Genomic DNA, 25,674 nt, shown 5'->3' with positions numbered 1-25,674 from the left:
ATTGTTTAAACTATCTAGTAAGCTGATCTTAATTGATCATATAATTGGAACTTGGGATAGTGAGTTTTGAGTAATTTGAACATGTCGATCGACAAACTGTATATACGTACGTACGTACGAACTCAACCTAGCTGTACGTTCTGGAGGTTTCTATTGATCGATGTCCTAATTAACGTGAGAATTAAGAGACTGCTCCACTTGGGTCGTGATTTGTCTCATCAATCTTTCCGATGCAAATTTCAATTGGTTGGCGAGAAAATTTTGTTTGCTTTCTACACCACGTACGTACGTACGTTGGCAACCGTAACGAGTATTGAAGTAATTATTTTGATTATGGAAAAAGGATGATCAGTTCAAGAAACAACGTCCTAGAAAAGGCAAAAACATTAATCCGATCGACAAAGAATATATAGTTTGATTTTGCGTATCAGTACATATATGTATAGAAGTTTCCTGACAAACAATTAAGATACATAGTACTATATAATATGTTTCTAAACAGCTAGGCGCTTTAACACCGTAAAAAAAAATATTTATTTGTAACTAATTATTTTTGTAAAATTGATTATTTCCTTATAAAATGAGTCTGTTTTTCTCGTAAATAGTCATTATCCTCGTAAATAATTCGTCATAAATGATTTTTTTTTTTGTACTGTAGCCTATGTTTTTGCACTTGGCGGCTTTATAATATATATCAAGTAATATAGGACAATGCTATAGCTCCCGCCGGAGCTCTATCATGTATTTTCATGTATTTTTTTAAGTTATTTTTTATATAAAATTTTTTAACTCTTTTAAATATTTTTAAAAAATAAAATAAATTTAGAACATTATTAAAAATACTTCTTTAATTAGAAAGTAAAAAAAATCATTAAAAAATAATTTCTTAATCACGAAGTAAAAATAAAAAATTATTTTTACTTCGTGATTAAGAAAATATTTTTTAATAATATTATAAATTTTTTTATTTTTTTAAAATATTTAAAAGTATTAAAAATTTATATAAAAAATAATTTAAAAAAAAAATACATAAAAACACATCTAGAGCCCCAACAAAAGCTCTAGCATTATTCATTAATATTTGTCGTACGTACAGGAACTCAAAATTAAGTTTCAATAACAACAAATCAGAATGTATTTCCCGGCCTTCTCAAAAAGTTCTAAATAGTTGAGGAGAATCGAAACTCTCCAAGCTAGACGTACTATTACAGAGTTCCAACAACTGGAAAGGGAAGACATGAAATCATGTAAAGACACAGCACCAAACTCCAAAGAGGAATATGACATGAACGCATCATGCAGCGACACTGATCAGTCTGTGTGTTGGAAACATCCACAGAGATTCCCTCGAATTTCATCAATCGGTCTTTTCGGTGGCTTTTGTTCTTCAACCTTGATTATACATATATAATATGTACGTTGTACTATCACTGTAAGGGAAATATTATTACTTTTTATTTTTTCCCGTTACTTTGGGCTGAAAATGGAAAACTTTTTTACTCGTAGACTTGTAGTTGATTCCATAGTACTACAATTTATTAGTTTTCTGGAAAAGAAAAATAAATAAATTAATATATATAAATGTTTTCATCCCGTTTGAACTCTAATTTCGTTTTGATAGTTATCATTATAATTTTTTAAAATTTTTATATAAAATATAATAAATAATTTAACATTTTTAAATTTTAAAATAATAATAATATTAAAAAATAATATTTTATTTAACTTTTAACTTTTATTTAAAATCATCTCATCTATCTCATTTGACTGTCCAAACCACGTGTACCTAAAATAATTTCCGTGTGCACATGTCATGAATTCATGGGATTTGCAGATGAAATGTGCAAATTATTTTACTGTTTATGTATGATGTAGAACAGTAAAACAATTTGCACATGAATACGAAATGCTATATATCGTTTGATCTGGCATGCATGTACTTGCACTGGGAAAAACTGACATAGAGCTTATAACTTCGAAGCAGGATTTAAGATACCTCTGATATTCCCTACTTTTGTATGCTCCTTCAAAGTAAATCTTGAAAAAAGGGACACAGACAAAGACACCAAGTGTTTGAATAATAATATTAATAGTAATACTCCACCAAAGCTATAATAATAATAAAAAAAACCAAGGGAAACCTCAGCAGTATCTTTTAATTTATATATAGATCATTCTGTATAATTACCCATCATTACTTTATTAGTGGTGATGACTGATGAATCGATTGTGGTATACTAATTAATATTACTTTTTCAGTGTAGCCTTAATTTATTAATTTCTTGCAAAATATGATTTTATTTAATTGGTATTAGAATAGTATGAGTAAATGAAGCCATACACACACATATGTATGTAGGACCGAGTCCACTCACTGCACTAACTCAAGACTATAATTTGCACCGACTTCCGAGTCATTGAGTTCCAAAGGATGTATGATCAACTTGTAAATGATGACGCTATGATTAAATTGATGATCACGGTATACGATAATTGAAGATTAATTGTATTAATAAAAATTAAAAAATCTATATAATTTCTTATTATTCACATAATTTCTATACATTATATTTTTTTTTAATTTTTGTTGTTTTGTTCTTTTATCAAATATTTAATATATGAATAATGAATAGAAAGGTTAAATTAGTTTTAAAAAAATAAAAAAATAAAAAAATTTTAAAAAATTTTAAAAAAATATAATATATAGAAAATGTGAAGTTATACTGCATTGCTAAATAAAAATAGTGTTAGTGCATATAGTGCTTTGATTCTTGATGGAGAGAGAGAGAGAGAGAGAGAGCAATAAAAGCACCTTCATAGGGCCCATGACATGTCTCCTCGATAGACCCCAAGAAGTGATTTTCTTCTCTCTTCTGCACTATCCCCATTCTTTCACCACCTGAATTCCCCCTTTTTTCGCTGCCATTCCTTGCCAAAAAAGCACACAGAACAATTCCCATCCAATTATCATGTCAGGAGACAGAAGAAACGATTCCGCAGAAGGGTCGACATCACGATCGGCAACCACCTCCACCGGCAACCATCAGCACCAGCAACAGGCAGCGCCTTTGAGCCGGTATGAGTCTCAGAAACGGCGAGACTGGAACACTTTTGGGCAGTACTTGAGGAATCAAGCACCCCCAGTTTCTCTCTCTCAGTGCAACTTCAACCATGTCTTGGACTTCCTAAGGTACCTCGACCAGTTCGGAAAGACTAAGGTTCATTTACATAGTTGCGCCTTCTTTGGCCAGCCTGAACCGCCTGCTCCTTGCACATGTCCTCTCAGACAAGCTTGGGGGAGCTTGGACGCACTAATCGGACGGCTCAGAGCTGCGTATGAGGAGCATGGAGGCTCACCGGAGACGAACCCTTTTGGAAACGGAGCTATTCGGGTGTATTTGCGTGAAATTAAGGAGTGTCAGGCTAAGGCAAGAGGTATTCCCTATAAGAAGAAAAAGAAGAAAAGGAATCAAATTAAGGCAACCGACGAGACAAAGGCTTCGAAGCAAGCTGCTTAGTTTCCTTGGCTCAGATCTTCGGATTAATGGTAAGTTTCCTCGAAATAATACTTAAATTTAAATAGCGCTGTTGGCTTAGGAAATCTTGTTTACAGAGCATAAAAACCACCTTCGTCATTAAAAAATACTAAGTAATAACGGATCGGATCCAAACAGTTACCGGAGAGATCAATTCAGGACTGGACAATTACATGACTTGGAGACATTGACACGTTACTGGGTCGCATAGGTTCAGATTTCTTTCTTAAAACCCTAGACCCAGATCCCAAAACCCTAATCTGCATATACTCTTAAGCAAAGTTACAAGGCTGGAAAAACTGTGGTAGCTTGAGAGCTTTAGTACCAACCCTCACTAATATTAGATCATGCCATGATTGGAGTGGGCAACGTCTATGCTCCCTCGATGATCTCTTGCTCCCTCTCTCTCTCTAATCATGCAAAAACTCTAGATGCTCTTGGAGCTCCCTAAAATCGCCGGAAAAGACAGTTTTTCTTGTAGAATTATGTCTCACTCGCCTACTTTTTACTTGTTTTGGCACTTTTCTGATTCAGTGAGATTTTGTGTGCCCCATGCATGGATGACCATGCCATATATCATAATTAGTTGCATGTCATTTAATCGTATTTATTTGGGATAATTAAAGTATAAACAATATTTAAATACATGCGATCATGATTTAGAACCCAACATATGTATACATTAATAATTCCTCCTAATCGATCAGCTTTCTCCATTAATATAGGTGCGAAAGTATCCAAATTGTACTGTACATCTGCCCTGGACTCTTATATATATACTGGTTGATTGTCCCTTTTTCCCCGGTAATTGTGTTTGAGTGCAATTAGCTAAGAGTTAGAGTCTTCAGGCTAGGGGTACTGTGTGTGTGTGTGTATATTTCTTCTAATCATTAATTTTTAACCTGTTTATTTACTTCCTATATATCATTTAACTCTCTTTTATGACCATATTTTCAAGTTGAAACCAAGATCAGGAAGATAAATATATTCTATATATACTCGTGTTTATGGCCGGTCCCATATATTTTCGAAGTAATTAGGTATATATATATATATACACACACACTCGTGTTTACACTTTGATCTTGATCATGCTGATGATCACTTTTCTAATTAATTAAGCAGAGATCATGCTTAATTAGTTATTTGACATGTAGGGCCACACAACCAATGAACACCAGCTGAATCCACCAATGACATTAATATATGGGACCGGCCATCAACTGAAAAATAGGTTGGATCTTTTCTATGCAGATTTTATATATACATATATATATGTGTATATATATATATATTTCTTAATGGAAGAAAATAAATCCAGGCTATTAGAGGAATTTGGCCCTCCTTCAAATAATAGATCACTTGATTTTATCAATGCTAGCTCCAAGCTGGCTCCTTAAATAAAAGTATAAATCAATAGCCTAATAGTCATATATATGACTCTTAATTAATCAAGATAAACCACAAATATCATATCTCTTGTAACAGAAATCATGAGATCAAGTGCATGCTAGCTAGGTTTATACAGATCGAGATTTTACAAAACTTAAGCTTACAACTAGCTAATTAATTATGTAGTACTACACGTTATATCTACTTTATAAATAAATAAAAAATTGAACTTTTGTGATATATATTCATGTACGCGCGTCTTTGTAAATTTACTTTAATAAGTTTATTTTGTGAGATGTCCTCGTGAACAAAGCATTTCCCAACTCATTGAATAATCAATTAAGCCGGTAGGTAAAAATATAACCTAGCTGAGACAAAATGATCTTATTAACTAATTAAAGACCCAAACTATATATCAATGATCTCACTCTTCACAATGATGCAGGAAAACTCAAGTACTACTAAAAGACTTCTGATCCCTTAGCATTCCTCTCCGCTTACTCGACCTGATGGACCCAGTTTATGAATGGTCGTGTATATCTTCCAAACTTATATATTATATTAATTTGAAAATTCCAATTTAGGTAGCTTAGGTGTTTCTTGATTGGTGGAACCTGCACCATTGTGCTTCTTTCTTGATTCCATGCGATAGATTTTTAATTTATCTATCTATTAATTGTTTAAGATTTTTAATTTTAAAATTTTAAAATGCACCAATGGTACTAATCTTATAATATTGAGAACTAACAATTTTCATATCTCAATAAACATTAAAATTAACCGATAAGAATACAAAAAGTTATAGTAGGCTACTTTTGGATGTTCAAATTATCTTAGATTACCCGTGAATAAAAGTAAAATAGTTTATAAATAATAGTGAATAATTTATAAATAGTAGTGAACTCTTTGTAAATAATAGTAAAATAGTCTAAGAAAAATCCAGCTGCCAAACAAAGCCTTAAGAGGTGAAGAAGCGAATAGGCCGGCCGGTAAGAAACAAATTAAGAGTCAATAGCTATAATAAGATCATGAATGTTCTTTTCTAGAAACGTTGTAATAAAATGATACAAGATCAGTTAAGTGATGGGAAAACCATAAAGACGTACAAGTAATGAGAAATCAATAACCACTATAAGATTTTTTGTACTGATCTCTATTGAATTAGTAATGTTTATAAATGATTGGAAGCATTTTGTCTTCAGATTAAACATTCTTTTTAAAATCTGAACTGCAAAAAATGGAGTGGGTTAGTTAAAGTACTAATTTTATATATAGGGTAATAAAAGCAATATATATAATGCAATGAATTTTGTTTTTAATATATAGGTGAGGGTCGAGATAGAGCAATAAAATTATAAAATTATGAGGTGACTTAATAGAATACAAAGAAAATACTTAAAAAATTGTATAGGACGTAATAGATTATGGATAAAATATAGGTTGGATCTACTTTACTTAGCTTGCCTACGGGGCCTAATGAAATGACATAAAAGTTGCAGGTTGTTAGAGGATCGGAGCCTGCATGGCCTCCTTTAAAAAATAATTTATCTTGCTTTTATTAATTTCTATAATTCTTGCAGTATTATATATTGTTGATCATATATATAGCTAGAAAACTATATACATTCTATATACTAAAATTATTTGACTTATTATAATATATATTAGTTCGATCCCACAAGTTAATTTGGCGTTGATGATCTACTCATGTTCAGATTATTATATATGCTTTTGGATAATTTCCCGATGCCTTCCGCCTTTCAGATATTAAATTAAAATACTGATTTTGGTTGAATTAGTTTCAACTAGCTAGCTAGGTGATAATGTGTTTAGAATATCATTTGGCTAAGTAAGTTTTTCTCGCTCTAGTAGTACTGGTTGTACAAAGTTATTCGTTCTCCTAGTTTTAGAAAGCAACATCAACATTTGGCTATAACAGCTATGTTACGAGGATGTACGTAACAGATCTCACCCTTGTCCACGAGAATGGTTATAACCATTCTGAGTGCGCGCGGTACAAGCTTTCTGAAGACCTTATTCGATCGAGTAGATGCTAGACATGAAAAGGAATGTATCTAAACAGGTATCGCGTTCTTAGGAGGACTAGCATAAAGGTTCATTGATATAATAAATAGGGAGGAATCCAACTATGTGTTTCGGCGACAAGAAGGCGGTCATCCAACTCACTTTTGAAGACGGTGGCTTTAAACCCTTCGGGCTGGGTTTAATTACGACACTAAAGTGAGTTCTTATTACAATTTGTCTATCAAAAGGGTGCCAAAATGTAATAAGATGCTACACTATATTGTAACGATGGCTTTATACGTATCAAAAGTCTGAGGGCCTGAGTTTTACTCAGTACAAAAATAGCAAAAACGGCTTTTGTAAAAAGATTCAATTCTACAAGAAAAATAGGCTTTTGTGACTAATTTATTGCAACCAAAACACTATTCGCAACCAATTTTAATTGTAAATAATCATTTCGCTGAAATTAACTAGTCGCAAATAAACAGTTTTCTTATAAGTACAATGAGTGCGTATCTATGGAGCTTTGTTCCTACTTAGGATACTCACTCACTGTTAAGGCACCAAACTCTTTTCCTTTTAGAGGGACCTTCTGGGAGGGGCTCAAGGGATGTTCCCCTTGAATCCCCCCTTCAAACCAACTTGCATGTGTGCAAAGTAGCAAGTCGGGCAAAAGAAACAATGAAGCGAATGCTGAGCGAATTGTTTGTCACACTTCAATTCATCTCAACAATTGTGGATCGAAGTCATGATGGGCTCGATATGGGTTGTAACAGCTTATGGCCTTATTGGTAGTTACTTAAGTAATTGTGGGTTGGGCCTAATTGGCCCATTGTCATTATGTTCTTTAAATACGATAAGCCGTTCAGTCCAATTTAGTGTTTGGGCCATGGCCATTAGTTAGCTACAAGTTGTCAGTATATGTAGTGGGTTTTCCCTTTTAGAAAGACATGCTGAATCTTAATCAAGAATTTACCTTTCATTTCCTACCTCTCTCTAATCTTCTTCACTTTCTCTGGAGGTTGCTCCCCTTGAAGGAGTCTGATTCTAGAAAATTATTGGAAGTATTTGAGGTGTGTTAGAAAGTTGTATCAGAGAGACATTGGTCTTTGTGCTATCATTAAAGAAATTCTTGTATCCCTTAACAAAATCAAAGAGACAATGGAACAAATTCAAGAAAATCTTAGAATTCTCCATCAATATGTAATTGATGGCAGGAAGGATTTTGAAGAAAAATTTAACAATCTGAAGGAATAGCTTCATGCGTTAATGGAAAAGGAAGAGCGAGCTAAGGAGGGTGATCCCATTGAGATTCCTCTTCCCTCTGTTCTTAAAAATCTGAAATTAATTCCCCACTTCCAGATCTCACTTCTCCTTCAATGGCCGCACTCAATAAAAATCATGTGATGGAAAATGAGGACATCTAGCACTTGGGATGGATCTCGCCATCACATACTCTTGCGCAAGTGTGTGGCAACGCGGCCGTGTTGAAATCAACACACCATCAGATACCAACCTCACCAAGGTATTGGTTACTGCTAAGGACATAACAGGTCCGGTCTGGTTCGATTTTGGACTAATTTTGGAATCGAACAGGTATATCGGTTTCGCATTTTCAAGAATCGATACCACACTGGTTAACCTCCTAAACCGGTACTTCTGGTTTTACCGGTTCGGTCCCATTTTTCGATTTTAGTGTTAGTATTACTAATGTATTTATCGAAAGGAATATGTTGATAATTTATTAGGCCATAAAATGTAATTAATATATATACTTTATATTTAAAGCATATGATCAAACAAATGTTCATGTTTAAGATTTAAATTTTATGTTATAAATTATAATATAACATTATTTCATACATAATTATATATATTATATAGGATTATATATAATATAAAAAATATTATATATAATATTAAAATTTAATTAAAAAATATATATACAAACCGCTCCGGTGCCGGAAAACCTAAAATTGGAACTGGACCGGTTTTGACTGGTTTTTAAAATGGAGGAACCAGTCCAGGCCGGTTCGGGCTAGTTCTCTAGTTCTCGAGTTTATTTTTACAGCCCTAGTTACCACTAAAACAATCTTCTTAGGGAATTCAAACAAAGGGCCACGTCTGGTATGGCATCCTTCGTGGAAGCCCATCCAAAATCTATGGTGCTTCTTGACACCTCTAATGGCTGAAGAGTACACCTTCTCTCTCGATTTATATTTCCTACACCAAGACTACAACAAAAGAATTCTCAAATCGCGTCTGGTAATGGACCCAAAGCCTTTGCCCAAGCCACCATTTTTGTTCCTCTCCACCATATCAGACCTCTATAGCATTCCAATGAACCATACCTCCAATGAGGACGACCTTCATAGTTGCCTAGAGTTGTTGTAGTGCCATCTGGAACCCTGTCGCCCGGTCTTCGTTCTTGTATCCTACATAGAGTTCACAACGATAAAGCTGTTGGTGGAGGCTTCCCTTCTCATTGCTCAACCGAAGCTTGGTAGGTTCATCTCTGACCTCACGGGTGACCCTGCTACTGCAGCCAAAGCAAGCCCAAAATTCACCAGTCGGTCACAGAAACCCATGGCCATGGTGTCCTGAACTCAGCTTCTCCAGTTGGTCATCCTTTCAAATCGTGAAGGTGAAAAGGCAGGCAATCACCATGTCATGTCATCGAGCTCGATCAAAAATGGGAATAATACCGAGGGATTTCAGGTGTGCCGTTCTCTAGGAAAAGGAACTGAATCTGGAATGGATACCCTTCTGATTTCCAAGATCAGAGAGAAACACCCAAACTACTTGATGCTCATTCGTCGGGGATGCAAAGCTTCCAAGGTATTTTCTCATATTATTCCTTAGGTGTGGTATTGTGGTAATGTCGATGGCTTTAAGGCCAAAGGATTACGTGTTGGTTTACGCCAAGCCTTCTCCTCCTCCAATTTTCTTAAAGAATTTAATAAAAAAAATGGATGTGCATTTGAGGAATTTATATTACTTGGGTCTTAACAATAACAATCTTGAAGGGATGGTGCTTGTGGAATTGGGCCTTTTGGAGTCGATGAGTGGAATCATTATGGAGATTGGGCCTTTTGGAGTCGATGAGTCGATGATGAAATGCTTGAAAGAAGGGTAAAATTTGATAAGGTCCATTCTTGACTCGGATTACTTCTGCTAGGATGTGTTTTTTGCCAAATAAGGCTATAAAGTTTTTTAAGAAGATGGGAGAAGAGGGATGTGAGCCTACTTTGATAATTTGTAATGAATTTCTAAATGTATATGGACAAATGGGTATGCCTTGGAATAAGATTGTGCTAGCTAGCACTCTTGATGAGTTGTAAATGGGATTTTTAAATGGGTTTGAATTAAAATCTCAAGGTTGTGCAACAACCATTGTTATTGGCAACAAAGCACATTTGATTGGGGGAGTTAATGAAGAACCATCATTATCACTTGGAATTCATATTTTTGACCAAACAAGAGGTGAATTGGTGAATCCTATTGTGCCAAGTTCTACCCCAGATGATTGCATATGGTTTCTTGAGGTGGGCACCCTATTTGTTAGGAAACTGAGAAAAATATTGGGGACGGAAGTTATTGCTTGGAGCAAGGGTGGGAGGGATAGTGCTGACAAATTAGCAGTTATTAGTGGTCCCTTTAGAGTAGCTAAGGGTAAACTAATATCTATGCTCGTGAAGGAATTCTCATCTATGTTTGGATTCTTGTGAACCATACAACCTGGGGCTCTAAAGGGCATTGGGAGGGAAGGATTTCATTACCACTTCACTAGAAGAAATGCTATGGGGAGAGGGAGAAAGAGAGGGAGATAGGGAGAGAGAGAGAGAGAGAGAGAGAGAGAAGATGGCAAGTTCCTTAAGTGTGTTGTTGTTCATGGGAATCTCTATGGAGCTAGTGTTGAAGCTGACGAATGGCAGGTGTTGTTTTTTAGGATTCCTATGACGCATCTCATCTACAAGTTCCTCAAGGTATCCAAGGGGTTGCTGCAAGGCCTGGTAACAGTGTTGACTCAATGTTGTGGTACAAAACTTGTGGGGCAGCAATAGTTATCGTAGCTCTTGAACAGTAAAGGAAGGTTAGAAATCCAGCTAGTACAACTCAATATTCTATTGCAAACTATTCATATCCAAGACGTCCGCACCTTGTGGGCAATGTACTTTGAAGAGAGAGGGTTTGTCACACTTCAGTTCATCTCAACAATTGTGGATCGAAGTCATGATGGGCTCGGTATGGGTTGTAACGGCCTATGACCTGATTAGTAGTTACTTAAGTAATTGTGGGTCGGGCCTTAGCCCATTGTCTTTATGTTCTTTAAATATGGTAAGCCATTCAGTCCAATTTATGTAGTGGGTTTTCCTTTTAAAATGACATGTTGAATCTTAATCAAGAATTTACCTTTCCTTTCCTACCTCTCTCTCTTCTTCATCTTCCCTAGAGGTTGCTCTCCTCGAAGGAGTCTGATTTTAGAAAATTATTGGATGTATTTGAGGTGTGTTACATTGTTGATGTTCTGAGTGAAACAAAGGCTTCCGGGTATACCAAAGGTGATGAATTAGAGCTGGTAGACAGCCCTTGCCCTTGCGAGTTGGGATCGAAATCTAAGTTGGAGTTTATGTTCCTAGGTGGGGGGAGGTTACGTAGGAACACCAATAGAAAGAAACTATCTACTAAAGCAAACAATCAAAAACAAAATCAAAGACTATGCTAAAGAACTCAATAGAGGTGCAGTTACGTATTCCTACACTGATTAAAAAGATCCATTAAATGCTTCAGTTATTGAATGTATTGCAGATATCGGGAACTTATAGCTTATTGGTTACATATTAGATTGGATCGTTACCCCCTAAGTTCCCCTCAGGGGATTAGATAACACCAACCAAGTACTGCACAAACTTTCAGCTATTTCAGTTATGTCGGTTATCAATAGAACTCGAACTCGAACTCGAACCGATCCTTGTGTTATTGAAAAAAGACATCGATTTGAAATGTCGTAAATGATGCTCTTCTATCACAATATATAGTATATAAGCACTTTCTTCCCGACTTGCTGTCTCGCACGCAGTCAAGTCGGTCTGCAGTTTGTGGGGGAACTTCCCCTTGAAATAGGGGGTTCGGGGGAACTTTTTCCTTTTTTAATTGTGCGGGTACGTGTTGGCTGGGAATTAATGTGGACTCATATATAGCTTTCAAAGGTACTGAGGTTGATGCTTGTACAAGGAATATGAATGCAAGGTACAGTACTGATCAATGAGGCCTAGATATATATATATATATATATATATATATATATATAGTACTCCTAGGTAAAGTGAACTTCAATATATGCTGCTCGTTCATAATGATCACTATAACGATAATCAAATTAGAAGGCCGGTAATCAAGTATTAATTAATAGGTATTTACAGCTATTAATCCTTGAGACTTCTAGATATATTTTTGTTACTTTAAAGTTCGTAGTCATTAAAAAAATAATGATCTAGCTCGTTCTTAATGTGCTTCATCTGGTAATTATTCCTCACATATACTAGCAAGCTTCTAATTAATCATGTATTCATGATCTGGTAATTAAAATTATGGCTCGGAAATAATCAGGCCAGATCAGCCATGCATGCATGCGAATATATAGGATATGTTTACATGGCAGCACCATATATCAAAAAAAAAAAAAAAAAACGAAAAGCATATAAACACTTGATGTCGAAGAGATTTTCATTGATATGCACACAGCACCAGGACTATATATATGTTGCGTACGTACACTAGTACTTCTGGCTAAAAGGAAAAAGTTGGGGGAAAACAGAAAAGGGGGCCCATATATATATATATATATATATATATATATATGAGACGTCTCCTTTAGCTGTAATCGACGGACAGCCTTTTTATATCCAACCCGGCCAGGTGAGGTGAGCACTGAGCAGAGCAGGAGGGAGTGCTGCGGTTTCAGGTTTGGGGTTGAAGCTGCAGCTTTGGTTGCATTTTTCATTATTTTACTGGCCAGGGATATGCATGGATTCCGCATCAAGGTTTCTTATAGTTTTTGGAGATCATGTTGATGACAGATTTGAAATATGGGTTTTATAAGCTCAGAGATTAGATCATGGCAGAACAACTAACTGTAAACCTAATTAAGTACTCCCTGATAAGTAATAGATTATGCTCAGCTAACCCGTTGACATCAGACACAATCCTGAAATCTGCAAAAACTCATGATCATGCTTCTTTCCACTAGTTAATTACTAGCTAGAGCTGCATGCATTCGACTTTTCTTGAAATTTTAATGTATCATTTTCATGTGCCATATGATATAATAATATTGATTAATATAGTTTTGCAGACTCATCCAAGGAAAAAGTACTATATTATTCTTTTGCAGGGTCAAACAACAGGTCGATCGACAGATGAAAATGGGAGGAAGTAGGCGGGTTACAGAAAAACAAATATTTATAAGAAGATCAAGTCTCAGCTGCGGGACTGCATCATGATGATCGATGATCATGATGATTAATTCTCTCATTTGAAAAGAGTTAATGTATGTAATTAAGAGTCTAATTCTGAATAATCTTGTGATAGCAAGGCTATATATAGCTAGCTAGTCTCAGATCAGCGCATATAATATATCTGCAGCCCGTATTTTAAATATTTACTAGAAACATACACCACCTTTAAAAGTTCTTATATATATTGCAATATTGTAGACATTTTTAAAAAGTAGGCAACATTACTACATGACATGGTACCTGTATGTGCGTATATATATATATATATATGTATTGTATATACATATACTTCTTGGCATCACAATATCATGATCGATCACCTTTATAATATACTATATATATCACATCATAAACATTTTCACTCCAGAGATTGTTTAGGATCGATGCAGCAATTAAGTGTATATATATATATACAGAACATATATGCCTTAATTTATGGGCAACCCTTAATTATATTGTAAACCTTTTTTTTTAAAAAAAAAAAACAAGAGGCTCTGAATAATCCAACCGAATGTGCATGGCAAAAATATTCAAGAGATCAATTTAATCATGAATTGTAAATTCTAACTAATTTGTGGGTTAAAGAAAAATATTCTAACTAAGACATATATATTAATAATTAACCAAATGCATACTCACTACAAGGTTAAACACTTTTACCAGTAATTATATATCGCTAGCTATACTCACAAAATCGCTGGCATATATCTAACCCAACGATTTATAAATCGCTGCAAGTTTATCGGTATTAAAATTTCACTTTAGATCTACTTCAACAGAATCTAAAACTTGCCGCTATATATTTTTATTCCTAATGAATATTTATTCGCCGTTGATGTTGTATTTAATCGCCGCCAATTCAATATATGTACGGAGAGGTCAAATTTGTAGAGGTCCTAATTTGACCTCTACGTACGTATAGTTTTCTAATTAATAGGACTTGATGAATATGGAAAACTAAAAAATAAAAAGTCTCTTTGTTTTCTTCAGATTCTCACGTGACTTACGTACGTACAAAACATTAATGATCATTAAGGATACAGTTCGCTTATCATGTCTTCTTTTAATTAAAGCGATGAACTATATTTCTCAAGAATATAATATATATATATATATATAAATATAAACTATGAATATATAGTTTATGAAACAGCTTCGAACAACATATAATATATATATATATATATATATGTGATAAGGGAAGCATATTATATATAAAAATAATAGTTGCAGTCGTGAGTGTGTAAACATCGTGCAATCATTTTAAAAAAAGTGAAAAAATACGGAACTTACATAAAAATAAATTAATTTTTAATAGTAAATCTTACTCTTTTTCAAAGTGACTGCATGGTACTTGCGCGCTTTACGACTGTATGTATAGCATTACTCAAACTCTAGGCCGCCAAGTAGATGAATAATGATCGATCTCCCTGGCTTATTCGAAAGACTTGAAATATTACCACTTTAATTAGTAGTAATTAGGACTACTGGCTCCTCTATATGTTAGGATTAAGATCAATAATCTTTTCATGAAGAGCAGTACACACACACACACACACACACATATATATATATATATAAATACACACGTGCACGGTGCAACCGTACGCGTGGGGTTTAGGAGCGTCTACGTACATGAACACTAACTCGATCGTCTTTTAATTTCATCAACGTACGTAATTAAGCTGATGCATGTTAGAATATTTTCATCATATTAATTTTTGCTTAATTTTGTTTAATTTTCAGTCCAAAGAATATTCTCCTTTAGATAATTAATTACATATATATATAGTACTGCATGTTCCAGTACTACTACTACTGTTCCCTAAACCCTCAGCAAAGAGATCAGTTTTAGAAAACTGCTTATATATATTAATTGCGTCTCGACAGCTATATATATATATATATATATATATATATATATATATATACACATTGTTATGAAGAATACGCACTAATTACGAAGAATAATAATAATGTTTTTATAAAAATGTATAAGATAGTGTTTGTCGTGTGTGTGCGCGCATTTACAGATCATGTATAAACCATATATCGACCGCATTTGAACGATGCAAAACTTGATCAGATCGATGCGAAAAGATTGGATTCGTATAGAAACTGTTTAATTATTGGAAAGCTATATAATTTATTTTTGAATGCTAAGAAGTTATTGTAACCAGATAGTCATATATATATATATAATATATATTTTGTTCACGAGTATTTCATCAGTTATATTAATTACATTAGATTAATACAACCTTGAAGAAATTGTACACGTTAGTTAGTAAATGGAATCATAATACAATCTAATTTCCTAAAACCCATTAATAAAGTTATCATTGTTTACATTTTAGGGAGTTTTTTCTTCGATATTTATAAACATGAACAACTAACTGAATATATATATATATATATATATGCATAATCGCAGCTGAATATGAGAGAGAGAGAGACCCAGAATCCACTACATTCATATATACCACGAAAGAGATATATGTCCCTGACCTAGTTCGAGCTTTAATAAGACAACTTAGACAAGGACAATGGAGGAAAAAGTAGTTGACTAGGTTGTCACCTTCGACTAGATCGTTTGAAGGGTGATTTTCTCATTTAACGCTAGACAAAAATCAAGCTAAAAACTGAAACTAGTTCAAAATCAAGAGGATATTACAGTTAGAATCAAATACATTGGACGACATTCAGGCCTAGTGCAGCCGCCCAATTAAGTTATATGATGGAGAAAAGAAAGGGAAAAAAATGTCCCAGATATTAACAGGACATCACATAACTCTTAACAAATTCCTCTGCGGGAGATTTTCGGATGCCATTATCAGCCAGAACAATTATGTACTTCGTCGCAACTGTCGATTTGAGATGTTACACATGCTTCCCAGGCAAAGTTGTCCCTCACATGGCTAGGCTGTTAACTGTATAAATCTGCAACAAAATTCAGAACTGAAACTGATCACAGATAGGAAATGAAAACATATATGTAAGACTACAAGCAGCCACAATGAAGACTCTAGGAGTAACTTGCTTCTTTACTCGGTATACCGCCCTATATAGGCTTCTCATTCAATAGGTACCAAATCAATCCAGAAATGCCGATGACTAACCCAACGGAAACCAGCAACATATCTCAGAAACCTGCAGTTATGTTTTTCAATTGCCCTTTTCATATGTGAAATGCATACTGGCATGATCACACCATATGATCTTCCAGTGCCAGGCTAATTATCCAGGAAAGGGACGCCCAATATCAAACTATTATAATGGTTATCATTGTATAAATCTGTCACTTTGGTTAACAGAGCAGATGAACTAAACAAGGAGTACCCCAAGACAGGATTTAAGTTTATCCATTTTGGAAATTGTTCATGCTAAGAACTTCATATTGTGCGTGGTACATGTCAAGGCACTTAAGCTTATCTAACATCAACAGGGTAAGATAACTGGAGGCAACTATTTCTTTAATTTGATCAAAGTTCTTTTAGTCTTAGAATGATTCAATGGGTAAAAGTATCCTGCATGAGAATTAAACCATTTTTTAACATCCATGTAAAAATCAAGAAAGATGAGGAAAGTGCCTTCAGATAATTTTTTTATGCTAAAAACTGTTTCACTTCCTATTACTCAATTGGCGTTGAAAGCAACAGTTTCAACTCTTTCTAGTGCTCAACAAGCATTTAAAGTATGTGAGTGCATTTTGAATGGCCATAACTACGTCAATGATGCGTAAGTGAGGTTTTCCATGCAATGAAATGCCCAGTAACATCGCTAACAGCCTCATGTATTCGAGAGAACCAAACTGTAAAGCAAATATCATTACAAGCTATTATCTGCCTCCAGACAGTCAGTAACATAAGGCCCTTTACATAATGTGAAACCTATCAACATTCAACCATATAAATAAAATCATCGTGTTACCAATTTCACCCCAGAATACAAATCAATAGAATATGAAAAGCAGTCAATAATACTTGAACATATAAAAAAGTGGGGAGAGAAAAAAGGGAGAGTATGTACCTATTCATAAACTCCTAGTCCAAATATACTGGAATTATTAAAAAATTAAAATTGAGATAATAGAATTCACCACAAAGTGCACAGACAAATTCAATATTTGTGTTAAAAAATATAATTAAATTGATTGGACTTGCTCCTTACAGAAATGGGAGTTAATTCAAGTCCTCAGAATATTTCATTCCAACTAATAGAGATAGGCAACTTTCCCATCCAGATGGGAGAGTTACGAGCACAATTTTTTTTAGTGCATGCCAAACATACTGGTTATTGTTTCCATATCTCACCACAGTGCCTCCAAGGGGAAATAGCATTTGCTAGGCCCACTGTGAAAGGCAACAGACAGGTTTGAGACAAAGTTCTTCCAGGCCAACCTAAGGTCAGAGCAACCCCCCCACAAAAAAACAAAACAAAAAAACGAAAGAAAGAAAGCAGACAACTCAAGTTTTGACATTACATCTTAAAACGCACCTCCAAGCTGGTTAACAAAACCAACCCCATCCCAGTAGAAGGTTAATTGCTAACCCACTTAAACGGGTCTACTTTGTATGAAGTACAACTAGAAGAACAATAACGGCATAATAGTGAAAATTTCTGACCCCAAACCTGCTGTTAATTTAACACATTAGCCCTGGCCCTAATCAAGTGAATCTCAAATATCTGAGAACAGGACAAGCTACTTGATCGACTCGAGAATACAAAATGCATTCTTTACGACAATCTCCTAACCTCCTAACCAATCAGCATCCTGATTCCTGGATGTTTCTCAGATAAAAACCTCTGAATTTTGGAACTTAGCGACCCCACCCAACCTTGTCAATAGACATAGACACTAAAACCTTTATTTGCACTCCTGCGCAAAAAACCACGTAGGACTGTGATGCATGTTCAACACAGACTAACCAACTGTATTAAAACAGGTAAGGAGAGTACAACTTACAAAATCTGGCAGATGAATATCCATTTCATAATTCTCAGAGGAAGCTGAAATCTCCTAGAATAACAACCTCATACACATTGGGTCACCATCTCTTTCTGCAGTCCATTTCAACTAATTTGAATTTATAAAGTTTCAGGTATGCCACGTCACATTCCAGATTATCCAGATGCTTACGCTGGATGGAATGCCCTTAGCAGTTTTGGCTCTTATATATCCATAGTTGGGATTCGTCGTTTCTTCTTGACCCAACACTTGTGTATTAACTAGTTTCAATAAATTTTTATATTACTAAAAAATATAAAAAAAATACTCCCAACACTTGGGTATCGCTCCCTCCATGGGATTCAGAGATTTGCAATTCAAAAGATCCTACATAACTCGAACGGTGAGTCTTTTGTGCCATTACTAAAAGCAGAATGTACTTGTTGACAGTTCTTATCAACCATATCTTACAATGCCAAAACGCTCAACAAAAAGATTTAATAACCATGCTCACTAAGTTATGGAATGCTTGAATGAAGAAAGAAGGGTGGCACTCTTCTTCGAAAAAGGAGTTGCTTACCTTACCACACCAACCACCTTAGTGCTGGAACTTCTCCTTTTGAGTTTATAATTATCAAAATATTTTATTCAATGGGAAAAAAAAAGAATAAAATTTTCCAGTGCTTTTCAAAACCCTGATTTTATTGTATAATTTTTTTTATACAAATGATTGGACCATGCACATCTCCATCCTTTTTTATAGGGTAAGTTTTATTGATATTTAATATGAAAACAGTGTTACCCCAGTATAAAGTATACAAGAGAACAACCTAACTAGAAAACAGAGAAGCGCTAGAAATTCATGAATCTACATCCTGTCCAGGCAATTCCACATACGATTTAACACCATCATTTCAAGCCTCCAGAAGTAGACTCATTCTCAAAGCATAAATCCAGGACCAACTCGCCAACCTATAAAAGACATTTAATTGAAAGGATCCCTTCTTAACAAACTGAGAACAACTGACTAAACAGTTAGATGCCATGGAATTCTGAAAACAAGCAAAACGAATATGAAACATGCATGCATTAAGCACCTCTTATGCTTCATGGCCCAAAAGCTCATCACTAATTCTCAAAACAAGGTCCGTGCCTCACAAATACCCAAGTAATATGAAACATGCATGCATTAAGCAGCTATTATGCTTCAAGGCCCAAAGGCTCATCACTAATTCTCAAAACAAGGTCCGTGCCTCAAGAATACCCTATCATGGGGGTTCTGGAACCTCAAAGACACAAATGTAACTCAAACCAAGACCTTTTCACTTACATTTGACGCCCAAAATGCTTGAACAATTGATAAAAGAGAATGCCAACTTCACAATTGGCTTCGTTATTATTTTCTGTTTCAAGTGCAGTGACCTTACGGTTAACTTCTTTCATATAATTAATAAACAATGAGCACCTTTTCATTCAGACTAGCAAAGCGAGAAATAAAAGGAAAAAGGAAAGCGTCCGCTTTCATGGTAAAAAATTATAAACGCCATGTCATTGCAATTGTCACTTTAGAGCATTTAAAAACCGCCTAAGATGACACTTTTTCACCAACAAACAATCAAGGGGACAGTTCCCTAAAACCTTCAAGATGTAGAGCTTCCTCAAACCATTCGAGTCATCAAGTTTCACCAGTCAAAGAGTTTTGACAACATACATAATCTTGAATACCGGATTGTGCTTACGATTTAAAACTGCTCCATTATAGATCCATATCTTTATTCACCCAAATCCAAAATCTATGAATTAGAACGAAAAGAAATCGTAGAAAGATGATAAATTTCCGGTACCGTTGGATCTAGAACGCTTGCCACGCTTGATTTTCTCAAGCTGAACCTGCGTGTCCATGAACATATTCATCCTCTGCACCTCCAAGTCCTTAGCGAACTGCATCCTTTGCTTCTCCAACTCAACCATCTGCATCAACTTTTCCCTCTCCACCCTCTCGTACACCTCTCCGAATGTCTCTATCGCCCTCGCCAGCCTCCTCATCCCCTCTCTCTCCTCCAACTCTTCGCTCTCCCTCTCCTCCTCCTCCTCCTCCTCCTCATCCTCATCCTCCACGTCATCTTCCGCCGAAGCAGCAGCAGCAGCCGCAGCCGCCATGGCCGAGTAGTTCCTCCTAGAAAACCCCTCGTCCATCGCCGAAGCCGTCCTCTTCTGCGGCAACACCACCAGCGCAGTAGATGGTGATGGCGCCATTTTCTTGTTGTAGAGATGGACGGCCACCGGCGGAGAAGGCGACAAGGACGGAGACGGTTGCGGAGGTGGTTTTTTGACGGAGACGTTGGATCCGATGAGAGCGTCGAGGCGTTCGAAGAAAGGCCAAGAAGAGGCGAGGGTTCCGTCGGAGGAAGAAACCCTAGCCTTCTCGATCTTGTACTTTTTCTTGATGGTGTCGATCCGGTTTTTGCACTGGACGTCAGTACGGTGGGTTTTCTTGGTGTGGCCGTGGAGGGCATTGACGGCGTCGGCCACGTCCTGCCAGTCCTTCTGACGGAGGTTCCCCCGGTTAAGCTCGAGGTAACGGCGGCCCCAGGCGTCAACCAGAGTGGAGGTGGCGTCCTCGCTCCAGCAGTCCTCTCGGACCGGCAAGGGGCGGGAGTGAGCAGCGGCAGGTGGGGTCGTCGACGGAGGCGAGAGGGTATCCGTAAGGTCACCCATCGGGAGCCAGGTGGTGGTGGTGACTATAGTTTCGGGTGGGAGCGGGGGAGGATGGTTGGTTTAAGGGGGTAAAGGAGAAATGAGGGCAAAGCAAAGAAACAAAAATCAGGCGGCGATGAAGTGCCGGGCGCATGAGCCGTAAGACTTGGGGTTCATACCGTACGGTCGAGCCGTTGAGGGGTCGCCGGGGGCGGGCGCGTGAGGTGAGAGGATCGACCATTTTGGGCTATCGGCTTTGGGCCGATGTAATTGCGATGGAATCGGCTCGGCTCGGTCCGGTCCCGTCGAGCTGGCAAGAAGGTTGAATTGAGCTCGAAACTGAGGTTTGTAACTTATGTACCTTGGATTGGTTGGTTCACGTGGGCCTCTGTCTCTGTCTCTGTCTCTGTCTCTCTCGGCTGTTCCGTTGGGATGGCAGTTACTATGTTAGTATTAGTGGAGCCGCAGATGCTACCCACGAGGCTATATTATCCAGTGTCTGCCACTGCTATGTGGACCAGACGATCAACTTCTCCTGCTCTTTCTGCTTTCGGATTCCTCTTTATTTTCTCTCTTTCCTTTGCTTAAACGAATCACGTTGAGATTGAATTTTTATCTGTATTTTATTGTAATCCAATTCAGTTTGATTATATTGAAATTTAGCCCACCTCAATTGTAATAAAATATGATGCAATATTTAGATGTTTATAAACTGAAAAGTAATGTTGCATAAAGTTAAGAAGAACGTAAATGTCATATAATCACTTTAAAAAAGAGTGAGATTTATAATTAAAAAATTAATTTTTTTTATATGAGTATCGTATTTATTTATTTTTTTTGAGTGATTGTACGGCGTTTATGCACTTACGACTGCAACTATCATTTCTCTAAACTGAATGAATATTTTGAATTACGTTCGATACGTAATTTATCGCATCTCATTTTATCTCAATATTTAAATATTATTCAAACATAAACATATTTCAAATTCTCTTTTATACTTTTTTATCTAATCATTACTGATCATTACAATTTTTTAAAATTTTCATATAAAATATAATAAATAATTCAATTTTTTTCAAATCACAAAACAAAAATGATATTCTAACAATATTTTAACTTTATAATATTTTTATTCAATTTTTTTTCTTTTTTCAAAACCCAATAAAAATCTTAACTCAAATTATTTTATTATTATTCACAAATCATCTCATTATTATTCACAGATATTTCATCTTATCTCATCTAACTATCCAAACAATGTCTTAGAATCCATTTTGGGAACATAATTGTTTTCAAGTATTTTCAGATATTTTCTTCTCAATTACAAAGAGTTTTCGAATTCAAATCTACAATTTTTTCATTTAATTATTACAAATTTTCTAAACTCCTAATCCAAACACAAAAAATAATACTAATTTTCTAAATTTAAAATATATATTAAAAAATTATATTCAAACAAAATTTTTATTTATAATATTCTTATAACTTTTGTCTCCCATTTTTAAAACTTAATAAAATATTTTGAATCAAACTATTTCATTACTATTTAAACATATACTTCAATATTTTAAATATCCTAACCATCATCAGTCTCTTTGGTGACCAACTACAATATTTATTAAAAAAGTTTTTAAAAATTCTATAATAATATCTCTCTTATATCTATTTCTCCCATATTTAAGATGTATAGTTATTTTTTATTTGAGAAATAATTTAAATATAAAAAAATTACATAAAAGTAGACTTACAAATTGATATGGATTGATGTAATACGTTAGATTATAAAATTATTTTTATTGTAAAATAGATATAACGAATTCCATTAAATCATATCAAGTTGTCAATTTATTTTGCGTAATCTATTTATGTATGTAATAGTGTTGTTCTTACTTTTTAGAACTACTTTTGGAAGGAATAGTTATTCGTTATTTTAGAGAATGTCTATGCTAATGGCTATTCCTTTTTAATAAAAATGTAACCAAACAAAATAATTATTATTTTCGACATAACTAGAAGAACTACATTTTCATTATTTTCAATGAATCAAATGATCAAATCCAAATATAAGGATTATTTATAGATAAATTATATAATAATAAGACAAGATAAATCACCCAATATATATTTTTATTTTTATTTTTATTTTTATTACAAATATGCTGCATAAGAAATTGGGTTATAATTATAAATTAATGAGATTATCGAAAATGTATAACTTGCAAGATTATCAACTACATATGGTTTAGAATTGGCATTTTACCATGGATGTAGTTTTTTTAAATTACTTAAATAAAAAGACGTTTGTGGGAAAAAGAAAACATATAATTTATGATAAATACTATTTGTAGTCATAAGATGTGTTAGTTCGGACATTTCTTTTGAAAATATGGATATATCCGAAACTCGCATGAAAAGTTTACTTTTTTAATAATAAACTTTAATTTAAAAAAAAAAATATAAGATTTGTTGATCTTAAAATTATGAATAAATATAAATAAAAGTCATTATTGAGAGTATCTATTTTGTACACATAATGTGACATCATCTAAACCACACATCTCTCCAAATAAGTATTGGAAACAATCAATTAAAAATAAATACGCTGTGAGTGTAAAATATGTATTACTATAATAATTTCTCACTAACATTACTCTAAAATTATATATAATATTACTAATAATTTATATATTTAAATTCAAGATCTAATAATAGAGTTTTAACTTTTATCCAAACTAAAATCTACGCAGATTGCTTGTCGCTATCAGTAAAAGACATGATGGTAAAAAGGGGAAGAGACAGCGACCAAACTCGATCGATGCAAAGGCCAAAGTAAAAGCCACCACCTGATGAGTGATTGCGATTTGCATCTCTGATCTTTGAAAATCTGTATCAGTTATTTTTTTTTTTCTTTTCCATTTTCTTCGATAGAACTTTGGACCAACTTCGGTATTATTAGGATTCGTTTCATATAAAAATCATCTCATCTCATTTTAGTTTATTATTATAATTTTATTAAATTTTTATATAAAATAAAATAAAAAATTTAATTTTTTTAAATTTTAAAATAATAATAATATTAAAAAATAATATTTTATTCAACTCATCTAAAATCATCTTACTATCTAAACCAATCATGACCAACTTCAATTAAAAGTCTATTTCTTAGGTTAATTGCAGAATAAATTCCTTTTCTTTTATTATTTTACCAAAAAAACTTCCTAGACCTTTTACTTTTTGCACATTTGATAATTTTTCCCAAACTCTTTTATTTTTCCATTTTATCTCCTGATAGTTTCTCCCTCAAATTTATACAAAACAGTAGTACTATTGTTCACTTGGGCACAGATCTGGTTACCCAACTATATCTAGACCGGGACATACAATGCGGCCCGGATACTCGCTCGGATCATAATCCGGACCGTATTGTACTCAGGGTATCAAATTTTGCTAAAAATTAACTTTTTATTTATATTTTTAGAAATTCGGAAACTCGGAATATTGGGCATAACTTTTTTTTTAAAAAAAAAAAAAAATTAAACCCAGTTTGTAGCTACTAGATTTTAAATTATCTGGTATCAGTCTTATATATCCATACCCGTACGCGAATATGGGCGAGTGTGTAATCCAACGGCCTCCAGAATCCCGTTATCCAAGTTTTGGATCGGGTAAAAAAAACCAAACCAGATAAACAGTATTACGAAGTAATTAATGACCTCTTTAAAACGCATTCAAGCGGCCTTGACATCTTTTTTTTTTTTTTGAAATAAGCGGCCTTGACATCTGGTTAGGGTACATACCAGCTAGACCGAGATAAAAAGGATAATTTCAAATTACTTCGTCTTTAGAACTCTTCTAAGAAGGCAGTACTAATTGCATGGTTTCTATGACATCCTAAAAGAAATTACTTGAGGCTTAAGGAATTGGTTTCTTATAAATTTAAATAGAAGAAAAGACCAAACTTTGTTATTAGCTAGGCCACCTTCTCCGTTGAAACAAAAAAAGAGGGCGTTGAATCATTTCTGCCATATACGTACCCTGCTATATATATATATATATATATATATATATATATATGTTAGATGGAGGGACGTCCACGTGGGGCTGACCCCCTCCAACGGCGGCTTGTAACGCATAGCTTAAAAGCTATGCGTTACTTGTAAAGTCATGCGTTACTGGTTTTTATCAAAATTGAAGGCTGGCCTTTAAGGCCAGCAGTGCATAGGATGACTATATATAATCCTCTTCAATTGTATTTTTGGCACCATCTGAAATACGAAAAAGGCTCTCTCTCTTTTTGTTCTCTCTTGATAAAATATTTAGGCTATGGATTTTATAAGTATTACTCTAGTTTCATACTACGTAGTACACTTTCGCCACTAAAAGGAAACACTTGAAATTTATCAATCTGGAAAAATTTGTAGAGCAATTTTATAAGCTGAGTTTGAGGTACTTTTCCGCTGTGCATTCTAACATTGGTATCAGAGCTATTTTTTGAATTGCTTCCAGTTTATAATTTTTTTCTCGCATATGCTTGAGATTTGTATGGTGTCTTTTT

The 25,674-nt window shown here is 34.6% G+C and overlaps 2 protein-coding genes across 2 annotated transcripts; one reads left to right on the top strand and one right to left on the bottom strand.

The window, feature by feature from the left end:
* The first annotated feature begins 2,796 nt into the window (after positions 1–2,796).
* LOC108998414 (protein LIGHT-DEPENDENT SHORT HYPOCOTYLS 10-like) lies at positions 2,797–13,649 on the top strand. Its single transcript, XM_018974965.2, has 2 exons — positions 2,797–3,547; positions 13,348–13,649. The coding sequence occupies exon 1, from the start codon at positions 2,970–2,972 to the stop codon at positions 3,516–3,518; it is 549 nt and encodes a 182-aa protein (XP_018830510.1). The 5' UTR covers positions 2,797–2,969; the 3' UTR covers positions 3,519–3,547; positions 13,348–13,649.
* Positions 13,650–15,924: 2,275 nt separating this feature from the next.
* LOC108998410 (trihelix transcription factor ASIL1-like) lies at positions 15,925–21,759 on the bottom strand. The gene is made up of 2 exons (XM_018974960.2): positions 20,264–21,759; positions 15,925–16,411 (listed from the first exon to the last, which is right to left on the bottom strand). Exons 1-2 carry the CDS (start codon positions 21,135–21,137, stop codon positions 16,398–16,400), a joined length of 888 nt encoding a protein of 295 aa, XP_018830505.2. The 5' UTR covers positions 21,138–21,759; the 3' UTR covers positions 15,925–16,397.
* Between the last annotated feature and the right edge of the window lie 3,915 nt (positions 21,760–25,674).

This window comes from Juglans regia, chromosome 4, assembly GCF_001411555.2.
Source record: "Juglans regia cultivar Chandler chromosome 4, Walnut 2.0, whole genome shotgun sequence".
Taxonomy (NCBI): domain Eukaryota; kingdom Viridiplantae; phylum Streptophyta; class Magnoliopsida; order Fagales; family Juglandaceae; genus Juglans; species Juglans regia.
The sequence above is the reverse complement of the archived record's forward strand: the minus strand, read 5'-3'. Positions and strand labels throughout refer to the sequence as shown.

What these genes read in the sequence shown, in the direction of transcription:
- LOC108998410 (XM_018974960.2), bottom strand. Translation starts at nt 21,137, where the DNA reads ATGGGTGACCTTACGGATACCCTCTCGCCTCCGTCGACGACCCCACCT.
- LOC108998414 (XM_018974965.2), top strand. Translation starts at nt 2,970, where the DNA reads ATGTCAGGAGACAGAAGAAACGATTCCGCAGAAGGGTCGACATCACGA.